The sequence below is a fragment of the Sitophilus oryzae genome, unplaced genomic scaffold, assembly GCF_002938485.1.
Source record: "Sitophilus oryzae breed Bouriz unplaced genomic scaffold, Soryzae_2.0 scaffold_410_pilon_pilon, whole genome shotgun sequence".
Taxonomy (NCBI): Eukaryota; Metazoa; Arthropoda; class Insecta; order Coleoptera; family Curculionidae; genus Sitophilus; species Sitophilus oryzae.
The window spans coordinates 574,557-598,203 of NW_022146986.1; the positions used below are offsets into that span (position 1 = coordinate 574,557).

Consider the following 23,647-nt stretch of genomic DNA (forward strand, 5'->3'; position numbering starts at 1 on the left):
GAATAAAAAAATGTGTGCTGGTATAAAACCATGACATGAGTTAACACCTAATGTCACTGTCAACTGTGTTTGGTCCTTGCTGTACAGTCACACACAAATGGAATTTGGTTTATCGACATAAAACGCTTTTAAAGAAAAATAGACAACAATCGATCAACTTCATCATTTTATCCCTGAAAATCATCAACAATCATCAGTCCGCCAATCTATACAAAACTAGTGTACACTGATTTATTACGTTAAGGCCAGTTCAGATAAATACAGCAAAAATGCTGCAAATGTTCTGTTTGAAAAAATATTAAAAAAGCAATACTTTCTTATTTTCTTCATTGATAATGTCATTTTATTTAAAAAAGGGCACATTTCATACTAAAACCAAATAAAAATAATAAAAAGTATTGATGTTTCTCATTGTCTTGTCTTAACTGGCCTTTATACGGAGTGTCTCTAAAAAATGCCACTGCATATTTCTGGAGATCAAATACGACAGTCCAAATCAATTTCAACAAAATGAGGTCATATTGTATTTTTAAAAATTAGAAAAAATATACTATCCAATACCAAAAAGTTTATATTAACAAGTGTGACGTTTGACAGAGTATGGTATTTTTGGTAATACACCATAAAAAACTTGACTAAAACCCTACAATTCAATTTGTTAATGAATGTTCTATCTTAAAGAACAAAAAAAAGTGTGTGCACCATATTATATACAGGTTGTTAACTGAACAATCACTTATAAGTGAACAGAATGGCAACACTGCCTATTGAGAACGCATGCACTTATAGGGTTTTCTGCCGACTCGTCCCGTCGCGTCGTCTATCGACGGGCGGGCCGAGGTTGCCATATTTCAACCATAAAGCTCTTACTGCGAGTAATAAACAAATTAACAACCTGTATATATTACACTATATCGCTAGTCAGGAATAGAAATTGAAGCCAAATTCGTGTAGTTACCAAATTGAAGTAGTTCATGTGTCACGGCCTTGAATTTTAACTCCCAACGCGTAAAGAAGTTTCACTTCAAAAAGTTATCAGTTAAAAGAGGGACAAAATAAAATAAAAGCACTATACATCAAAAACTAACTTTTGGAGTTGTGTTTGATCAGCATATTCTAGTTGAAGAAATACACAATAGAATTTTATATAAACCTCTGTATATAAAACGGAAACCTGCCGACTAAAACATATTTAATATGTACACGGTTTAAAATCCTATTAAAAAATCAGAAATATATTTTTCTACATTTTTTTTTTCGTCTTCAGGTAGATTCGCGTCACTGAAACTTTTTAAGGCATCGAAAAGGGAAAATAATAAACGTTTTTTTCTGTCTTTACATTAAAAACAACAAAATATATACCGAAATGGAGAAATCAAATTGAAGATATGGTGTTTGAAGGGCGTCAGTCTATAAAAAAGGTTTTTCGACTAATTCTGCTGGTTCCTCTTGTTCCGGCTTCGCGACATCATCGCTTTTGTCGCACTCCTCTAGGAATTTGATCACTTTCTGTGTCGCTTTCACTGCGCAGACGCTGGAGGCTTCCGTCTATTTAAAAAAATCATAATTATAATATATATATAAATGTTGTATCCGTAAGACATATTGTAGCTCTGCTCTATCAATACAGTAGCTCTGCTGTAAAAACTGTCAAGTTGCCACATTCATTTACTTATTTCCTGACATTATCATTCGTTTTGACACTTTAGTTTTGTATTACGAGTTTTTGGTTTAAGAGCCTATTACCACAGATTAGGTATACTATATGTATACAGATAAAAATCTTATCCCTAATTCGTGATACGAAAATTGTTTTTATGACGATGTGCAAACAAGTAAAATTTCCTCTGCGCAAAAATAAACTCGCGTAAAATAACAATAAACAGCGTAATAGAGAGATATCGCTAAACTGAATAGCGTGCATGGACGTTAATCAGGCCAGGTGTTATTTCCTTTACGTGAGGTGGTATTAACTCTCTTCATTTATAGTTATCGGATCGGAAAGAATTCTGTTCGCGTCGCGTCCGCTATTTAAACTTAACCTAACTTTGAATTTAAAACTTTGAAATTGTTTTGTTTACTAGGTGTTTTAAAACTAAAGGGCTAAAGTGCTTATTTCCAGTGCTTTATTGTTCAACGTTTGCTAGTGGGTTTAGGGCAACAAGCAACAAATTCTCTTAGAAGGGCTAAATCGTCATCTGCTGTAAACCTAAGCCTCTTTATAGGTTCTTTAATATTGGAAGAGGTGGAAGGCTCCATATTTTGGGCAATATTTATTTAATTAAAACTAATCCCAGCTACTTAAATATCAAATTACCTAATAAATATGAACTATATAGAACGGTTCTCTGCTATGTTGGAACAAACCTATTATAACGATCATAAATCGACTGGCTGTCTGATTGTAGTATTATTAAAAAAAATAATTTTAAACTTAAATACAAAATGGTTTGAATAGGCCACTTACCGACGCAGTCAAATTCATGAAGTTGAAGAACTTCTTAAGTAGCTCGACCATGTCGTTGAAATTGCTGCCTCTGAGGAACTGCCGAATACTGTCCTGGTAAGCTGAATTGTCCATGATCAGGAAACCGATCAGCATGACGATATACGACGCCAAAAACGTGAACTCCATGTGCGTCCCTGCTTTTTGCAACACTGGAATATGTCAGAAAAAAATGATTAGTTAGTACCATATCCGTGAATCACCCTGTAGTTTAACTTACATTTAGCCACCGTTTCTTCGATAAACTCCTCGTTGCTCTTGTTTTGTGACGTAGGCACGTCTTCTACGTCTTTTTCGCCGTCCAAGATGGCGTTGGTTTTGTTTTCGGCAATTTTGGCGCAACCCTCCCACTCATAAAACTGAATGATGAGAGCCTCCACCGCACTCTCTTCCCCTGAAAAATGTTATAACGTTAGAAAAACGCTATTCCTAGAAAAAAAAAGAAAAAAACTCACGAGAATAGATGCTTTCGAGCTTGGAAGGCGCTTTAGCATCCATCAGTAATTTCTTGTTGGCCTCCTGATCTTGGATCAGGTTGATCAACAACATAAGTACCTGAAAAGAATAATTAGATTGTTAGGAAAGTCCCGTAGTTTTGGGAAAATTACATCCTACTGGCAATACCGTCCATTCCTATAAAACAGGACAACCCTGTACAGGGTGGGTCAAATTCGCCGCTTTTAAATGGAAACATCCTTATCTATAGGAAATAGACAAAAATTAATATCGGTGTCTGGAGCTCAATTTTTGTCAAAAACATGATGGTGAAAACCGCATATCAATATCTGTTACCGTTTCGGAGTTACGGGGTGTTTTTCAAAAATATGCATTTTTAACAAATCGCTGTAACTTTTTTGCTATGGAAAATTTTGTATTTTGATGAAAACATTTCCAAAGCACCTTTTACGTAGAATTTAATGGTTTAAGTATAATTTTTTTAAAATTTATAATTTATGAATTATCAACAGAAAATTTGATTTCTTATATCGTCCCACTGCTGCCAAAAGTCACTAACTTACTTTTTATTACTTCCGAGAAAAATGCGTCTAAAGATGAATTGCATTGCATAAAGATGTTATAGTTAGTAACTATTCGGTATTAAAATAAAACATAAATAGCCACAAATCGTAGTTAATGACATTTGCAATCGATTCTCCGATTCAAAACATAGTTAGTGATTGAATTTGGTTGTTCAGAAAAATGTTAGTTAGTGACTTTTGGCAGCAATAGGACGATATGAGACACCCTGTATATTTTTAAATTACTGAAAGAATTTAAAATTACCTTTCCAAAAATATAACACACTTGATATTTTGCTCGATTCCTCTTCGAGATATAGAGTATATAAAAATTCGCCCGCTTTAAATAAGTAGGCTTTGAACGGCACCGGCTTTAATGCAAAAAAAATCTAGCTGTGAGAATCAATTAAAACGAAAATAATATTTGCTATGGGAGATGCAGAATTTTATAACAATTTAAAATATATTTTACCAACATCAACACATTTAAACTATATCTAATAACAATAAAAATAAATAGCAAACCAAGACATGAGATTTTGCTACAAGTGTTCGACATATCGACCGTCTTCTGTTATGGACAGACGGGGCCGTTTTTGAACATTTCTCGAGGAATTGATTAACTCAGTAGGGGTGAAAGATACCCTCTCATAACTGCTGTGTTTCTAATTCTTGTCTAGATTATACGGAAGAATAAGGAACCTTTATTCTTCGGCAAATATCCATAGGATTAGAGCCATGGGCACTAAGTCAGGCGGCCTCGACGGCCAACGGCTGAGATCTTGGTTAGCTATTCAATTAATCTTGAAATTGGCTACAAAAATTTGCTGATAACTTCAGCGTTCTGAGGCGGGGCGTCGTCTTGCTGGAAAAATATGTTTTCGAGTTCCAATAAGGGGTCCAAAGCCTACTAGTTAAAAGTGGCGAACTTTTAAATATTCTGTATTTCGAAGGGGATTATAACAAAATATCAAGTGTGCTATATTTTTGGAAGGGTAATTTTAAATTATTTTCAGTTAATTAAATATATAGAGGATGTCCCAAATAAAAAATCTATTTTTCTGTTGATAACTCTTAAATTATTAATTTTAAAAAAATTATACTTAAACCATTAAATTCGACGTAAAAAGGTGCTTTGGAAATGTTTTCATAGAAATACAAAATTTTCCATAGCAAAAAAGTTACAGCGATTTGTTAAAAATGTACATTTTTGAAAAACACCCCGTAACTCCGAAACGGTAACAGATATTGATATGCGGTCTTCACCATCATGTTTTTGATGAAAATTGAGCTCCAGACACCGATATTAGTTTTCGTCTATCTCCTATAGAAAAGGGTGTTTCCATTTAAAAGCGTCGAATTTGATCCACCCTGTACACAATAAAATGAAAAAACTTACCAAGACTCCAAGCTCGAACTTCTTTTGCTCGGGAATATAGTTCGGTACTTGAAGTAGCAAATGTAGACTGATCTCGATAATCCCCGACTTGGACCCTATAAGTTGACTACCTAAGGCTATAAAAATAAATACAGATATTAAAAACCTTTATGATGTTTTTTATTAGTGTTTGGAACTTACATTGTTGCCTATAGTGATGCGTCAAGTTGATCAAAACTTTAAGTGTCACTAAAAGAGCCTCTCTAATAATCGCCCCTGTGGAAACTTTATCAGTTATATCCGTCACAGGATACAATGGTATTTCCCTATCACAAAGTTTGTACAAACTGACCAATGTGTCTATCATCATGCCGCTATTGTACTTGAGAATATACGTTTGATTTTCCTCATTATTTTGTGTTACCTGCATGAAAAGAAATATTGTTAATTACCTTACAACATATAAATAATCCTCCTATGGTAATCGCAAAACATTTTCCTTTGCACGTCATCAATCATATCGACCTTGACAGTAAAGTCTATAAACCTGACTAAATAAAATTTTGGCAAAAATGTTCTAATTTGTTGTATAATCTAAGATACCGAGCAGCTCTTCATTTTACTTTTTCTTTTACTTTTTTAGAGCAAATGATTGTAACAGATATTTTATTTAGATTAAAGCTGCAAAAATTAGTTTAAACCGAATTTTACAGTTGAGGGTTGGAACCTTTGGTGTTACACAGCAAAATAAAAACACTAAATCACCACAATACACCAAAACACTTTTACTTTTACACTGGACGCGCGTTTCGCTAACCATGTTAGCATCATCAGCAGATGATTATAAACTAAAGTACAATCTACAAGTTGGGCGTTTATATACTCGCTCAGTGGGCACCGAGTGGGCGTAACAGTTAGATTTCCGCCACTAGAGTAGTAGGAACAAAGAACTTGAAGGAATTGGACCGTTGACTCTGTTCATACTATCTTTACATTTATTAATTCTGATGCTTTCATATGCATCTAATTGCCTGTAATTTGAGACTTGTTTAATTAATTTTAAATTATTAAGATCTATACAATGTTCTTTATCAACAATATGTTCGTCAACGCAAGATTTATCCGGTCTACCATATCTTGAAGGAATTACTGAACGCAAATGGTCTCGACAACAAAACTGTGACTGAATATATTGAGCTTACATCGTTATGTATGAAACAAAACTGTTTTCAATTTAATAACAACTTTTTTGAACAGCGGGAAGGTACAGTAATGGGTAATCCATTGTCTCCATTTTTGGCTAATTTATTCATGAGCAGGTTTGAAGTGGAGGCTAAGAATCAGTTTGAGTATTTTCTAAGAGTATGGTTTAGGTATGTGGATGATATTTTTGCTGTTTTTGACACACATTCAGACACCATAGATAATTTTATTTCTAAGTTAAATAATCGTTTTCCTTCCATTAAATTTACGCATGAAATTGAGAACAACGACAGATTACCATTTCTAGATGTATTAGTTATTAGAAATACTAATAATTGCCTGGAATTTGATATCTATAGGAAAAATACGACCACACGCAGATATATTCCTAATGAATCACATCATAGTGTTGAACATAAAATGGCTAGTTTAAATTTCTTAGTTCATAGATTACTTAGTTTCCCACTTTCCAACGAAAGATATGAAACAGAAAGAGATTACATTAGGAATGTAGCTGAGTGTAATGGATATTCACTAGTTGATAAATTAATTAGAAAACGTAGGTATAGATTAATGATTTCTGAAAATTCGACTTTTCAAGTGGAGAAAGATACGTCTAAATATTTTTCGATACCCTTTGATAGAGAGTTATCCCGTTGTCTAAAAGGAATTTTTAAGAATGTCAATTATAAACTTGTGTATAGTGCTAATAATAAATCACAACAATTATTAGGTAATCCAAAAGATAAAACACTTCCACTGGAAAGGTCGGGTATTTATGAAATTTCTTGTAAAGAATGTAATCAGAAATATGGGCAAACTAGAAGATCAATATTAACTAGATTTAAAGAATATTTAGCTCAGATAAGATATGGTAGACCGGATAAATCTTGCGTTGCCGAACATATTGTTGATAAAGAACATTGTATAGATCTTAATAATTTAAAATTAATTAAACAAGTCTCAAATTACAGGCAATTAGATGCATATGAAAGCATCAGAATTAATAAATGTAAAGATAGTATGAACAGAGTCAACGGTCCAATTCCTTCAAGTTCTTTGTTCCTACTACTCTAGTGGCGGAAATCTAACTGTTACGCTCAGTGGGCTCTGACTCGGTTGGCTAGATTTTGCCACGCCCACTCGGTGCCCACTGAGCGAGTATATAAACGCTCAACTTGTAGATTGTACTTTAGTTTATAATCATCTGCTGATTATGCTAACATGGTTAGCGAAACGCGCGTCCAGTGTAAAAGTAAAAGTGTTTTGGTATATTGTGGTGATTTAGTGTTTTTATTTTGCCGAATTTTATTATCGCTATGTTGGTCACATTGCGCCGTGTTCAGCAATGTTGTCCTTTATAATTTGACAATTATCCTAGTGTCAGTCATTGTTTTATATAATATCGCGTCGTTGTTAAATCTCTGTGAGTAATTCTCGTTTTTCTGCCTATTTTCATAGTCTTTTTTTTAAAATTGCTCTTTTAAGAACTAAATTTTCGAGTTTTTGTACTGCATTTCTTGAAATTGTGTGTTGAAAATATGCCGAAGCATTTAAACAGACGAAGCAAAGAACATGTAGCTCTGTTTTTTTTAACTATCTTGAACGAGAACGTGACAATAAAGGTCGTTTATTACCCTTGACTGCTGTCAGAAAAGTAACTTTGATTGATTCATTATACCACTTTCTAAGTTAGTTTTCATTAAATTCTGTGATTATTATTAGTTTGTGCATTAATAGCACCTTCTTACTTGCTATTACCACTTATGGCGTTGTAAGATGTAGATAAATAAATAAATAATCCATAATAACGATTTAATAATCTTCATAAAGGACTAGTTTTTGCCAATATGTACTAAGTAAAATAAACTATAAAACAAATAAATCAATTAAGCACTAAAATATTAGTTATTAAATTAAAAATAAAACGTAAAACTCTTTAAAAAATGATATAATAAATATGTTGTTTGTCAATTTAAAATTAAGATTCATCTCATAAATCCATCACAATCTGGCAGCGCTGTCGCCATCGCTTGTCACGCAAAGTTGATCACGTGCATGAGAAATTGTTTCGCGATAACCATATAAGGCTAGTAAAGACTTTAAGCATCTACCAAGAGAGTAAGACGGCAACAACATGCACAATGCTACAAACCAGGGTAGACAAAGGATATTAAAATGTGTTAATTTTTTTAATTTCCAAACAGACTTACATTTTCTAATACCCTAAGACACCGATCGACTTTCTTAATTTTGTCCAACAGTAGATCGGTCCAGGACACGACATAGTCCGAAACTTGCCGACAGCACTCGTGAATCGTCTTCATTATGTGCTCCAAACCTCCCAACTCTCGCAGCTCCTCCTTGAACCACTCTCCCGCTCTTTTTGACGTTAACGACAGAAGAGTTTCCATGGCCAATTGGCCAGTCTATTGATAAAAGAAATACGAATAAATAAGAATAAATAAAACAGCTACACTTAAGTGCTTAATTGTAGAAAATAGCTTAAGAGCCAGAAAACATGTTTTTTCTTTAAATAAATGTCAGAAAACATTCCTATAAATAAACCCAATCAAATCTTAAATACAACATACCGGCTGCGTCTCAAAACCCCTATAACTTTTATTTTTTCAGATAAAAAAAACGAGATTTGATATGTTAATATATGACATAAATTAGGATTGATTGACGTATTCAATTGTTTCACCGGAATTGACCTCAACTTTTGATTTTTAAGGCACTATCGGTATTTTTTACTTTATTCGATAGAAAATGACACTCTGAATCGAATGACATATCATATGTCAACTTTTGACGTTTTTGCATATGGTTTATTGAAAAAACAAAAATTTGACTCAAAATACCAAGTGTGTGGTATAAATTATCCGTAAAAAAATGCTTTTTCCAAATATGCTAATGAGCTACTCTCGTTCCATTTGAAAAAATTGAAATATGATTAAAAATACGATTTGACCATTTTCTAACTGGCCAGGACAAGACACTAAAAACATTAGACGATCAAATCTATTTTTCCAAGGCTCCTTGATTAAGAATTAGTCTTTTTAACATAGCCATGGCACTCTAGATTGAATTTTAAAATACGATTTTTTATTAAGCGAGAATCTCAAAAGTTGACATATGATATGTCATTCTATTCAGAATGTCATTTTCTATGGAATACAGTAAAAAAATACAGAGAGTGCCATTAAAAAATCAAAAGTTGTTGTCATTTCCGGTGAAACAGGAAGTAACCGAAAACAATTGAGCATGTCAATCAATCTTAATTTATGTCATATACTAACATACCAAATCTCGTTGTTTTAACTGAATAAATAAAAAAGTTATAGGGGTGAGCCACTTTTGTGACGCACTCGGTATATAAACCGTTCATAAAATAAGGCGACAGCAAACGGTAACATTGTTGGGGTGCGAGTTGACTAGTGGGACGTAAAAGCTAGTCAGAAAACATTACCATCAATCAAATCAATCAATATTTCAAGTACAGCCTATAAGATACTTAGCCTCAGATTAAAAGTAGTTAAAATGTCCCAATTTGCAAGACATCAAATAAAAAATCGGTAAAAAAACTTTTAAGTTAAACGGTTTTATCTTATGTGCACTGAAAACTAGAAAATAATAATAACAATTAGGTATTTTGAACTTCTAGTTCAGAAATATTTTAGTACTAGGCAGAATAGCTTTTAGGCATATTAGACTAAAATAAAAACGTGGGGCCCATTAACTATTGCTGTAATACTTTCTTCTAAGTGTGGATTGCATCGACTTACTATAATCGTAACTGGAGATTTTGATAATCAATAACCAGCCGTGGCGGCTTCACCAGCGAACGCCGAGCTCATGATCTACCAAAGTATAAAGATGTGCTTTGCGATAGGTAGGATTTCAGAGGGGCCCCACGTTTTTATTTTAGTCTAATATGCCTAAAAGCTATTCTGCCTAGTACTAAAATCTTTCTGAACTAGAAGTTCAAAATACCTAATTGTTATTATTATTTTCTAGTTTTCAGTGCACATAAGATAAAACCGTTTAACTTAAAAGTTTTTTACCGATTTTTTATTTTGTTTGTTTTTTATTTATTGTTTCCATGTTGTTCCCACGAGTAATGGACATTTTAACGGTCGACCCCACCAGAGGTTCAGTAGAGGGGCAAGGCTATAATATACAAGTGGCGCCCAATCTTGAGGGGAAAACGCTTGCGACATTACATTTTTAGCCACCCTAATGCCATACAGTCCTCAGCACGTTTTAACCTATTACCTTAACTTGGGTGGTAAAGCTACCGCTAACTACGTAGGTACATCTAATCGCCTATTTTTTTTATCTGTCCTAACGTCACACAATCTTGGATACAACTGTTCTGGACACAACTACTCATGCCCTCACCTAATACACCATTTTGTAACGACGTCCATCTTGGATTTTAAATTTTGTCATAATCACAGTATTCTACTAGTGTAGCCCTTTCATTTGATACCCATATTGAGGGGGTTGTGGAAAAATATGAAATCCGCCATTTTGTACCGGCGGCCATCTTAGATTTACAATGTTATTGATATTACTATATTGTATTGTCATCGGAACTAAAGGTGTGTACTAAATTTCAGATCAATCTGATAACAGGAAGGTACTTAAATTTCAATTTCTAATTTTGACCCAAATAAACAAACAAATAAATAAATACCGTACGGGTCGAGCTAAATAAAACCGTTTAAAAAACAAATTTTCTGCTTTGTCAACTTTGAATTAAATAGTTTCTTGATCAAAACCCACTAGATATTTCTAATTCAAGTAATATTTAAAAAACCTTAAAGTACTAAGATAAAAAACAAACTAATACATACCGTAATATTTTCTAAATTCAGATGCATCGCATGTCCCTGACTCTGTATGTCCGCGCACAACTCTCGCACCTTCTGCTTATTCTTCTCCAACTGTCCCGTACTAAGGCCACACACGTCCAGCGCCTGCTGATAACTCACATCAGACTCCAAGAGATTCAACATCAGCTCCAAACAGTCCCGGTCCAAGTCCATGTTCAGCCTGTCCTGACTCAGGACGAACATAACCGTCGCGGTACACAACCCCAAGCTCTGATCTTTGGTAGCGTCGTGCAAGGCCTTGAAAAACTTGGCAACGATGCCGTGAGCCCGCACGTGCATCCTGAACGGAGCGGCCATACACTTTGTTGCCAGCGTTATCGCTGACAAACATCTGGTGCTTATCGGGTTGTTATCCTGTAAAGCGTCAAGAATGTATTCCACGTCATCGTTAAATTCCTGAAACTCGCCGATTTCTTGGATTTGGTGGGCTTTTTTGACGTTTCTCACGACCATGTAGTAGGGTTTGTCAGTCTTAGGGCAATGCACGCTGGTAGGGCCGGGTTCGTCCTCGACTTTAGACAGCCTGGTTAAAGGCTCTCCGATGTATTCATCAAAATCCAGCTCTGTGGTTTCTGGATTGGTTCTGGCAGGGGTTTCCCCGCCGGGTTTCCCGTCTTTATCGTCAATCCATTTGTGCACGTACCTGGCTCTTCTTTTCTTAGAATCGTCGTCCACCAAGGCGCGGCTTTTAAAAATGCTTCCTTTCTTCTTGGAGATGAGTAATTTTACTGGAGGTGGTTCGGGAGGTTTTTCGAGGATTTTGTCCAATATTTCGTGCTTGTGCTTCTCAATTTCATTAATATTCTCGTCGGGACTAGGAACTATCTGTTTAACTTCCATTTCAGGCATCGTACTGTTGGAATCACTATCCGTACACCATTCTTCCTCTATCTCTTTTCCCTTAAATTTCTTCGCGATCTGAGTGTTCTCCTCTTTCACAACCGGAACTGGAGCCTCAACTTCCTTTACAACTTCCGGTTCAACTTCTTCGAGCGGTCGTTTATCATTGTTAACCACCTTGTTCGTCGCAGAAGCTTCTTTCCTACTCCTAGTTTCCCTAAGGAAAGGCTTCTTCACGGCATTTACTACAGGCTCCACCGGTTTTTCTACCACCTTCTCTTTGTTTCTGTTTCGACTTCGAAGCTCGCGGACGACGGGCACATTTTTGGTCTTCTTTGGAGGTGATTCTGGTTCCTTTTTCGCGGATTTGGTAAGTTCAATCTCCTTCGCAATGTTCTCGATGGTTTCCGGCGTTTCTTCGATGGATTCTTCGGTTGGTTCGGGGAGTTTTATTTCCTCTTTAATGACATCTGTTGGTGGTTCTTCTACCTTAACTGGGGTGGGTTCTGGAGGAGGCTCTGGGGATTTTCCTGACAGGTCTTCTTCTTTTATGTCCATTTCTTGTTCGCCTAACGAGGCGTGGTTTGAATGGTTCTCCTCTTGAACTGGAATTAAACGTTAGTATTACAATATAATTAAAAAATATATACAGATAAGATGAAGGTAGTTTCCTGATTTATAGTTTCCTGTGTATCAGGAAGAATATTGATTATTCATAACAATAAAGATATGCTAAAACCTTAGATCTTATAATCTTCGTGGATAAAGCTATGCCATATGTATATTACACGCGACTTCGTCTACGGGACTTTCACATGCATTTTTCTATTTATTCCTTTCTAGAACAAGATTATCTTATAAGACTATCCGTCTCTGAATACGCTACTGAGCATGCGCAGAACGATATTACACGTGAATGCTAACTTGGAGCGTTTTTTTCGCTGCGTTGACAATAATTACTAAAAATATAATCCATTAAAAAATTTTAATCAAGATATAACTGATACGTGTATTTATTATTTTGAAAATATTTGTCATAATAATAATAATAATAGCTCCCGTATATAGCGTTTAACGCCTTGGGATATATGATTTATTTTTTGTTTAAAATTTATATAAAAAGTATAATGTTATTGTTATGTAAGTATAAGTTTATATTTTCCCAAGGCGAAAATATTTGTCATATTATTTCAATATACCTTTATATATAAATTTTAAACAAAAATTAAATCTACTTGCTTCATCCACGTTACCGTAGATGGAGCTGAAGGTTTTGTAGGCTATATATAAACAAACAAAATACAAGAAGCAGAAAAGGGGCCAAGAAAACCCTACATATATGCTTATTCTCTGCATTAAGTTCATCAGACTGAAGGGAACAGCCATTCGACGACCGGTTTCGGAGATTTATCTCCATCGTCAGGCCGACTCTGCTGTAACCCTCAATCTGACTAACGAAAAGCAGAAAATAGCATTTGAGTACAAAACGTACTACTATGGAGAGTGCCAGACGCTCTCGCCATCTAGTTCTCGCCATCTCGCCATCGTTGGTCAGATTGAGGGTTACAGCATAGTCGGCGTGACGATGGAGATAAATCTCCGAAACCTGTCGTCGAATGGCTGTTCCCTTCAGTCTGATGAACTTAATGCAGAGAATAAGCATATATGTAGGGCTTTTTTGGTCCCTTTTCTGCTTCTTGTATTTTGTTTGTTTAAAAATTAAATCATATAACGATAAATTCTTTTTTAAAAATGTTTTAAAATACTACTTTGAACTTGCTATGAGGAATGGAAACGTGATTAGGAAATTTACCTTTGATTTTTTTTCTTTAAATAATTAATATACTAATAAAAAATATTATCCAATAAATAATTAATATTCGAACAAAGATATTTATTTTCTCGAATTTATATATTTATATTTTCTATTTTATGACATAAGAATGTCATATGCCTAAAAGAAAGACAGAAGAGTGGTCAATCAGTGTCAAAGGCAAACATAGGTCGCGTTCATCAGGATGTAGCGCTACCGCAGCGATCACTAATTTTCTGCTGAATGCGCCGATTAGTTGTGAGCGCTCTGGGATCAGTCGCCATTTTTTCCATCAGATTTAAAATACGCTACGCTACCGATGCATGATGGATTAAACGTCACATACGCCAAATGTCACAAAATGTTTTGGAAAACGAAAACAAAGCATTTTGTATATTGTTCTCGGTTGACTAATCCCCTCGATTTGTGCCAAAAATGGGTGAAAACAATTTAATATGCATTACTTATGATTTTGATCTAAAAAGCACGTTCAGCAGAACAACCAATCGATGGTACATCGCTCACTGATCAACTTGTCCTGATGAACGCGACCATAATCACAAAGTCGAATGTCGCTGACGCGTCTTCAACAAAAATGAAGCGAATTTACTTATCCACGAAGTGTATAAGGCCAAAACACCAATTTACCTGTTTTTTCGGCTGTATTCGCATCTACTCCGTGTAGCTCTGCCATCGCATCCTCCACGCTCTTGTCCAAAGAACTGTCAACGTCATCTTTAGCCTCATTCGCATGGTTTTCTTCAGGCTCAGGCAATACAGGTTTCTCTTCGGCTTTAGGGGAATCCGGCCTTAGAAGACTGTCATACATTGCCTTACGTTCAAGCTCGTATTTTTCTGCCGGTATGTACTGAGGCGATAAATCGTTCTCTAAGGTCTCTGTAAGAAAATAAGTCACGTATAGTCTGTACAATGACTCGGGGAAAATTTCGATACCAATTTATATATTTCGCTAAAAAAAGGACTTGGACTTTCGCTTGGACAGACTATACTTATAGTCTATAAAATGAATAACTTTGAATTTTGACCGTTATTTTTTACCAACATGGCAAATATAAAAGCCCTCTATCCAAAAAGTTACTGATATTCTTTAAAATGAGTGCCTGAACGAATCAGATAGGTAACTCTTTTTACTTTCGTGAAATAGAAAAGGAAAATAATAAAACAAGTGACAGGTTCCTCTTCTTGCAAAAAATCAACGCGAAATGTCATAATTGACAAAAGTAAAATGTCATCAGCCTTTGACATTTCTAAATATCAGACCAATGCCGTCTCTAATAGAACAGCATTGGAGCGAGATTTATGACGTCACGCTAGTTAGATACCACGGATTAATAAATATGTTGTAGAATACACGGAAAACATAATTATTCCTCGTATTTTTGGTTTGTATTTTAAAAATGATAAAGTTTACATGAACTATACATAATATACAGTTAATAAATACAATATATATACCTATTTATAGTAATAAATACTTTGGCAAATAAATTATGAACCATACAAATGCATCAAATGTTTTACAATATACAAATATTGAATAGGTACATAAGATAATGGGTAAAATGTAAAATATATTTTAAATTTTGGGGTTTAAAAATCTAATTTAACAAAAAACATTCAATATCTACTAATAGTGATGTATTATTATTTGCATTCAAAAAATTTATATGTATATTTTGCAAGCATCAATGTGCGAAAAATTATATTTGCAAATAATACAATATCATAGAAAAAAAGGCGTCAGCGATGGCTATGAAATGAAGATCGCTGTCATTTTATATGTAAAATTATTCTAAAATTTTTGATTTTTTGGGATTTAGGTTCGGGAAAAACGCTGATTAAGTTTTCATTTGGTTTTTCATTATTTTTTTTGGTTAAAAAAAACGTTATAGCTAACGTTTATAGCCTTCATCAGTGTTGTGTCATATGAAAAAAATAGTGTCGAATATAATCTAAAAATTACATATACGAGGAATGTTTTCCATGTATTCTACAACATAATTAATCAGTAGTATCTAACTAGCGTGATGTCAGAAATCTCGCTCCGAGGCTGTTCTATTAGAGACGGCATTGCATCAGCACGGCCCGCGAGTTGCTAACCTAATAAAATTAACACTAGAAAAGCCCGCGGGAACTGTCAAATTCAAAGTTATTCGTTTCACAGACTATACATCGTCCTGCACTTAACCCAAAAAAAAAAACATTTATTTAATTCTATTTTTAGTATTTGTTCTTATAGCGGCAACATAGATACATTATCTGTAAAAAATTCAACTGTCTAGCTATAACTGTTCATAAGATAGACCTTTGTGACAGACGGACGGACGGACAACGAAGTCCGAAGTAATAGGGTTCCCGTTTTTACCCTTTGGGTACGGAACCCTAAAAACGACAACTTTAAAAGAAAACTTCCATTTTTATCCCTGACATTGAATAAAATACAACAGATATACTGGTTTCTATTTAAAAAGGCCAGCTTTTATTGTTTTTAGTTAGAGAACTGGTAACGCGCTTTCAATATCTAGTGAAATCGACTGGCTGTCTAATGAATAAGCTCTGCTCTTACCTTCTTTTGGGTTAGTAAATAAGGAGAACTCGCTGGGAGTGTCCGCAGTGACTGGACTACTGCTGGGATCCATTTGCATGCTCCTTCTTGCGCTGCGAGTGATGCGACGGGTCGGAGGTTTGTTGTCAGTTTGCGAATTGGACGATTCCCGAAGAGCACGCGGTGATGTGGTGGCTGACGTAGAAGGCGTTGAACTGAAAACGAAACAAAATAAAACGTAGTAACACGTAATTCTAAAGAAATATACAACATCCTGGCAACACTGTGTTAAACCACTATGGAACCATATGCTAAGCCCGCGTAAAAGTACATTTTGGCCTTTAAATTTATAAAAATATAAAAAAACTTCTAACTTGAAATATATTTTATTGTTTACTTTATTTTACCCGGTATTTTATTTCATTTTTGGATTCTAGGACATAAAATAAGGCATTTATTATAAGGCTTTAATATGCCTAAAAGCTTTGGTTTTTTAGATATTTAGAGATATTTAAATATGCATGCTATAATAAAAAAGGTTGTTAACACCCTGTACAGGGTGGGTCAAATTCGACGCTTTTAAATGGAAACACCGTTTTCTATAGGATATAGACGAAAACTAATATTGGTGTCTGGAGCTCAATTTTCATCAAAAACATGATGGTGAAACCCGCACATCAATATCTGTTACCGTTTCGGAGTTACGGGGTGTTTTTCAAAAATGTGCATATTTATCAAATTTCCAACGCACCTTTTTACATAGAATTTAATGGTTTAAGTATAATTTTGTTAAAATTAATAATTTAAGAGTTATCAACAGAAAAATTGATTTTTTATTTGGGACACCCTCTATATTTTTAATTAACTGAAAAGAATTTAAAATTACCTTTCCAAAAATACAGCACACTTGATATTTTGTTATAATCCCCTTCGAAATACAGAATTTTTAAAAGTTCGTCACTTTTAACTAGTAGGCTTTGGACCCCTTATTGATGATATGCCCTTAATGGAACTCGAAAATATATTTTTCCAGCAAGACGACGCACCGCCTCAGAACGCTGAAGTTATCAGCAAATTTTTACAGCCAATTTCAAGAATAATTGAATAGATCCCAGCCGTTGGCCGTCGAGGCCGCCTGACTTAGTGCCCATGGATCTAATCCTATGGATATATTTGCGGAAGAATATAAAGGTTCCTTATTCTTCCGTATAATCTAGACAAGAATTAGAAATACTTAGCAGTTATGAGTGGGTATCTTTCACCCCCACTGAGTTAATGAATTACGCGGGAAATGTTCAAAAACGGCCCCGTCTGTCCATAACAGAAGACGGTCGATATGTCGAACACCTGTAGCAAAATCTCATGTCTTAATTTGCTATTTATTTTTATTGTTATTAGATATAGTTTAAATGTGTTGATGTTGGTTAAATATATTTTAAATTGTTATAAAATTCTGCATCTCTCATGGCAAATAATATTTTGCATCCAAAAATTAAGTAAAATAGCGGGTGTTCCATAAGAAAAAATATATCTTTGGTATGGATCTTAGTTCTGACACACCCTGTACATTTCAAAATAATTTTAAATTATGCACATTGTCTTCCCACATATACCCATAAAATATTTTGTTTCTATATTTTTCCGTTTTTGCATAATTAACAAAATTTATTACGAGCAGGTAAGCTAACCTATATTTTTTAATACTTATTCAATAATTAAACTGCAAAACAGTCAGCTTAAATCCATTTATTGCTCATCTTGTTTTAACTAGTCCCACAAAATTATGGAAAAAGAATTTAAATGTCTTCAAAAAAATAATCATTTAATTTTTGGTTTGTTTGGACCAAGCAGCAAAACCAGCTTGCCAACCAAAGCAGCAAAATCAGAATAACCACCTATTTCAATCTATGTTGATCACTCTGTATACCAATATAAATATCAATCACTCATTATTAACATAATAAGTAAACAAATTCTTCAGTGCAAGTACATATTTTTCAAAAACATAATTAAACTGTTTAAAATTATCTAATTACCTTGGAGTAACTGTGCTTTCGGACTCATCAGTATCATTTAACAACTGTGACTTCCCCCTACAAATCCTCAACACGATAGGAGCCCTGGGAGACTCGCTTGTGTCACTTCTGTCACTGTTTCTTCTCTTACTCGATGTGTTTGGTGGTACCGTCACCTTTTCATGTGCGTTTTTCGATGAGAAAAATTTCTTTGGTGAAGAATTTCCTTTTGTATGCCTACTAAAACATTTTTGTTATGATAAAACGCTAAAAAACTAAACAAAACATGGACTAACTTGTCTCCATCATGATTAGCTCGAGATTTTCTAGTGTTAGAGCCATAACTTGCTGTAGATTGGTAAGTAGGTGTAGTGTTGACTTCCTGAGAATCAGGATTGCGACTCTTGAAGAACTTTTTTGGTTTTGGTGTGGCATCGGCAGCTGAAGTGGAACTAAAAAATGACAAACACATTCAAAGAAATACACAAACTCAAGTTTTTCAAACAAAAATTTGAAAAACAGTAAGTACCTGTAAATGTTCATTGTCTATCAATCATAACCTTATTTAATATTAACCACTGGTGTAATTATATGTATAAAAATTATCTAAGACATACATTGTTTATCTATATCAATGCTGATAGAGTTTGGTAAATAATCTTCAAAAGATAACTTGACTTTTTAATATCTTTCAATCGTGTACTGTTGTTTATATTTTATGAATTAAAGGTAAATTATATCATTTAGTTATAATATATCCATATAAAATGAATAATCAATTAGTAGGTATCTATAAAAATATATTTAAAAACCTCTACACTGTGGAAATGTTTTGTTAACACTTATTTATCAGTATTTGATTCATTTTAACATAATTCATTAGTAAAAAAACAGTTGTTTTCAAAAACAGATACACCAAATAATTAACTAACCTGGAATCATTGTCTGGTCTTCCATTTAAAGTTCGTATACTCGTAAAGCTGGTAATGCCCCATTTACCAACCGACGCTGCAGACCTCGCAGCCGAAGGCTTATTAGCATTCTCTTTAAAGAGCGTATCAAAATGAAAATTAGAATGGCTTGCGCCCCTTCTGTACTTCCCAAAACCTCTAGACATGGTTATCTCGGTGTAAAATTTTGGATTACACTATATAGATTAATAAAAACGTTAACTTCTCGTAAAACATGTTGGTTTCCTAGATCTAATAATGAATAACTAGTAAACCGCTACTTATTATCCAGAGTTTACGGATTAAACACTATTTATAAAGGCTATTTAAACGCTGGCATTGATTAACACATCGCCATTTTTCTTTAATAAAACAACTGTTCGTTTAGCGTTTTTCTGGTTGCCAGGTTCAGTGAGATTTTCCGATTTCTTCTAATAACTTTCCCATTGAATTTCCTCTAAAGGATTTCTCGTTACTTGTTCCAATTTTAGTAAAATTTTACTTTTTCGCTTGTCAAAAACTGTGGCATAAACACGCTACGCGAGTAAATAAGTGCTACGAAAACTCTACGGATAATTACAGCGCTACGAACTTAGGTGCATATTCCTGTTTTTAGATCTATGGTACGCTTAAAATTTTAAAGAAAGAAATTTAAAATATATTTAATGAAAAATACCACACAGTTAACTGCTGAAAATAAAAATACATAATTTGAGAAGTATGGAGAATTTTTTAAATTTACCGTTATTAAATAAATTACCTATAAATTAATAATTATTACTGGTTGCCTAACATACTTTTTTAGTTTAGACATACATAGTCAACCAGCAAAACAGAGCCCGCCAAAACATTTTTATTTCCAATTTGCCCATATTTTTAAATGGTATTCTTTTCTTCCTCACAACTCACAACAGATGATATTGGTTTTGTTTCTACAACACAATTTACTGGATAGTAAATACTTTGACAAACTTGCTTTAATAAATTAATATGCATATTCCGCATTTATTTTCTTTCCATATATAACTAAATCTACAATACAATAAATGGTTCAAAATACTTTTTAGAAAAAAAATTAACGTTGTGTTAAGGTAGAACTTCATTATTATTTAATTTATTGTACATTAATAATTCTAGACACATACAGATATTGATTATAGTTATCATGATGTAAGTGGATTTTCCTAAGTATATTACAGACTCAGAAATAAACTAATTTAATAAGTATACCTAATAAGTTAGGCTTATAAGTACTAGTTTGAAAAGTTTATTTGATTCATATATTTTCTCCTACGTACACATTTTATTAAAGTAATTTTCTTTTATTAGGTAAGGATACCAAATATTAATTTTTCGAAAATAGTGTCAGGTTTATGTTTTATGAAAAAATGAGCTAAAATAAATAAGTTATAAAATGTTATAAAAAGAATGACTTTTTTTCTGACTAGTTTACTAGATATTACTTGATATTACCATAGAAGGCAAATTGTGAATCAGTAGCAAATCCCTATTTGTCAAATTTGTGTACGTGCATTTAATATGTAATTCTAATCAGTAATTAAAAAAATCTCATTTTATTACTTTAGTTATTTTTATAAACAATTCAATCAAGGTTTATTATGCTATAATTTTTCTCGATGATCCGTAATTAATTATAATATTGAATAAATATTCTCAACACGACGAACGAATCCTTCTCTGATCCATTCATACATCTAAAAATGTCGTACACGTTTGACAAAGATATTTGGAATATATTATATATTAAAACAGTAATATGACATTAATGTCAATCGCTGTTAAAGCTCAGTATCTTTTAGAGTTTGCTGGAGATCAGTGAAGAGTTTAAAGAGTTAAATTATCTTGTCAAAATGTGTCATTTTATTCGAGCAATGTTTTTGGTAAGTGAATTGATAAAAATTTGCGAGCGTCGATATCAATAAAATAATTTAGTTTTTTGATATTAAAAGAGAAATATTTTTTCTTGCAAATTGTAAAAATTAATAACCCTATACAGGGTGAGTCCTAAATAAGTGCAAATATTTTCAGTGGTTGTATATATTACGACCCCAGGAATACGTCTATGAGTTTTTTTCGGAAAAAAAAATATTGAAAATCGGTGCATTTTCTTTTAAATTTTCCTGCATATTTTAGAAAACTTTTTAGAACTGCCTGTTCACCGTAAATTTTCGCACAGTATTCGTCAATCTTTGATATTACCATGGTTACGGCACTAAAAGGGATGGAAATACTCTAAAACTCCGGTGGCTCTCAAAATTTTTTAAAAATAAATCAGTTTTTTTAATAAAAAACGGTAAAGAGGAAAATATGTCTATTTTACCGAGATCTACCAGCCCTAAAAATATTTGCACTTATTTAAGACTCACCCTGTAGAATTAGAAAATAGACTATTAAAAAATGTAAATATTGTATTTTTAGCGATTTTTTTATTGCATTCAAAAAATTATTTTTTCTCAAATTTTAAACTAATAAGTCATTTAAAAATCATTTTTACTCAGCATAAAAATAAATTACAACCTTCTTAAGTCCAACTGGTAGTAATCGCAATGGCGCCAATTAAAAAATAAAGAATACGTGCCAAGTAAATTTCTAGGGCTTGACCTCGCCAACATTATCATTATTATCGATTGTCATTCACAGCCCTTTTTAACGCCGTTTTTTTTTCGATCGTAATATAGCTATAAGTCCTCTAACACACTAATTTGTTTTTCAGTTCGTGATTATCGCATTATCACTGACAATCATCTTAGCAGCGCCTGCACCATTGCCACGCCCAAACCCTCAATGGTTAGTGAGCCCTTACGCTTACGCTTATCCATCTTATTATAACAGCTACTACTACTCAGCTCCAGCTTACGGTAAGCCATTCGAAGCATTCTATATTCACCAGATATAAATAAAATAAAAAATAGAAAACTAACATAAATAAAACACCTTAAAAAAACAAGATTTAGTAATTTAAAAAAAATGTATATTGCTAAAATGTTTTTATTTTTTAGGATACTACATTTTGTAGGATACCTAGTATAATGTAGCCAACGAAGACGATAATTTCCTGGATTTGATACTAACCGAATAATAAAACAATGTAACTAGGCAAGACAAATTTCTTGCTGCATAGAGGATGACAGTTATTACTCATAATAAATAAAAAATTTAATGTTTTTATAATAAGTGTTGAAGACAATATATTAGTGATTAAATATATAATATCGAGAAAAGTATTTTATTAATCCATTCGTAAGTGTACAAACTCTGGATAGTAATGTTGCTAATAGCCTTGTATAAGGCTAATAGTAAGTTGTTCTAGCGTAAATTTATTTAAATAATTAAATTCAATTTCAATTATTTGATATGTGTATTGGTCAAACTTTATAGATAGGTAATGCTAAGCTGATGCCAGGTCCAGACCAAGCAGACAAAACAACAACAAGCCAGAAACATTCATGTTTTACGATAAAATTGCGACAAATCCAATATATTTCTGCGACATTTTTGTCTCATTTTTGTTTTGTTTCAAAATTCGGAGACTTTTCAATGTCCCGTCTCGAGTCGGTAAAGATCAAAGTGCCTATGTTTTGTTCGCATATTTTTATATTTCGAAAAATTAAAAACTATTGAAGAAGGACCTCCAAAGCATATTTTGAATATTAATACTAAATTAAAATCGTGCATTCGTCATTTTAGTGAAAATGTTTATAAAAGTGGTTATGTGGTTGTAAGGCACTCAATAAACTTTTTTATTGGTTGGTCTACTATTTTAGCTATAAAATATACATTCACAGCTTTGTTTTTTACCGAAATATAGTACTTTTTTTTAAATTTGTTTGATTATGTTTTTAACCTGTTATTTTTTTTGTATATTTTATTTTTGTAACTTCAAAATTAATGACTTTAATAAAAAAAAGAGAAAAAACTTTATTGTGTTCGTAAAATGTTAATTGCAGTTACTTATTACATCCCCTATATTAATTTATTATTAAATATTATTAATATTAGTTATTATTACTATTAGTCCAACCCACAGCAATTTTGAATAAAAAAATAATGGTGTTTAAGATAATTACAAAGAACCTAATTTTAAAGTTTTAACATCCTGTAACTAAAATTATTTATTTCCATAACTATCTTTATAGGAACTTTTTTTCATATTTTTTGATGAGGAATCAATAAGAACTTAGTTAAAACTTTCGCAAGTTAATGATATTACATTTTTTTAAAGGTTGCTATTAGAGTTGGATCAAGGCAAATTAATAAAATTACGTTTATCTCATCAAGGAGGCCGAAATCGGCAAAATTTAAAGAGATGACTTTTGATCGGCTTTAAACTGCTTACACTACTCCGTTAACAAGAGAAAAAAAGTCAGTGGCGTACATGATTTTTAGAAAAATATTCCAGTGATAACCCATATATGCACGTCCCTGGTGAATATGT

At 33.1% G+C, this 23,647-nt stretch overlaps 1 protein-coding gene and 1 long non-coding RNA gene across 4 annotated transcripts; one reads left to right on the forward strand and one right to left on the reverse strand.

Annotated features, from left to right (window-relative positions):
- Positions 1-548: 548 nt before the first annotated feature.
- Positions 549-19,735, reverse strand: LOC115885639 (protein wings apart-like). Of its 3 annotated transcripts, none has more exons than XM_030904605.1 (13): positions 19,174-19,735; positions 18,538-18,693; positions 18,263-18,478; positions 16,248-16,441; positions 14,309-14,557; positions 10,969-12,452; positions 8,320-8,535; positions 5,105-5,327; positions 4,925-5,040; positions 2,962-3,061; positions 2,727-2,900; positions 2,468-2,658; positions 549-1,548 (listed from the first exon to the last, which is right to left on the reverse strand). In XM_030904605.1, exons 1-13 carry the CDS (start codon positions 19,356-19,358, stop codon positions 1,411-1,413), a joined length of 3,642 nt encoding a protein of 1,213 aa, XP_030760465.1. In that variant the 5' UTR covers positions 19,359-19,735; the 3' UTR covers positions 549-1,410. The 3 variants fall into 3 exon arrangements, with proteins under 3 accessions (XP_030760465.1, XP_030760463.1, XP_030760466.1); XM_030904603.1 differs by having other exon boundaries at positions 18,263-18,481; XM_030904606.1 differs by lacking the exon at positions 19,174-19,735 and adding an exon at positions 18,771-18,866 and having other exon boundaries at positions 18,263-18,481.
- A 1,204-nt stretch (positions 19,736-20,939) lies between these two features.
- LOC115885645 lies at positions 20,940-22,433 on the forward strand. Its single transcript, XR_004050775.1, has 3 exons — positions 20,940-21,092; positions 21,926-22,070; positions 22,212-22,433. It is a non-coding gene; the product is annotated as an uncharacterized LOC115885645 (long non-coding RNA).
- The last annotated feature ends 1,214 nt before the right edge of the window (positions 22,434-23,647 follow it).

Excerpts from the sequence above, each read along its gene's own strand:
- LOC115885639 (XM_030904603.1), bottom strand. The coding sequence starts at position 19,358 with ATGTCTAGAGGTTTTGGGAAGTACAGAAGGGGCGCAAGCCATTCTAAT. Across the intron at positions 8,536-10,968 it reads TGAATTTAGAAAATATTACG|ACTGGCCAATTGGCCATGGA; the intron begins GTATGTATTAGT and ends TTTTATCAATAG. Across the intron at positions 3,062-4,924 it reads AGTTCGAGCTTGGAGTCTTG|GTACTTATGTTGTTGATCAA; the intron begins GTAAGTTTTTTC and ends TATTCTTTTCAG.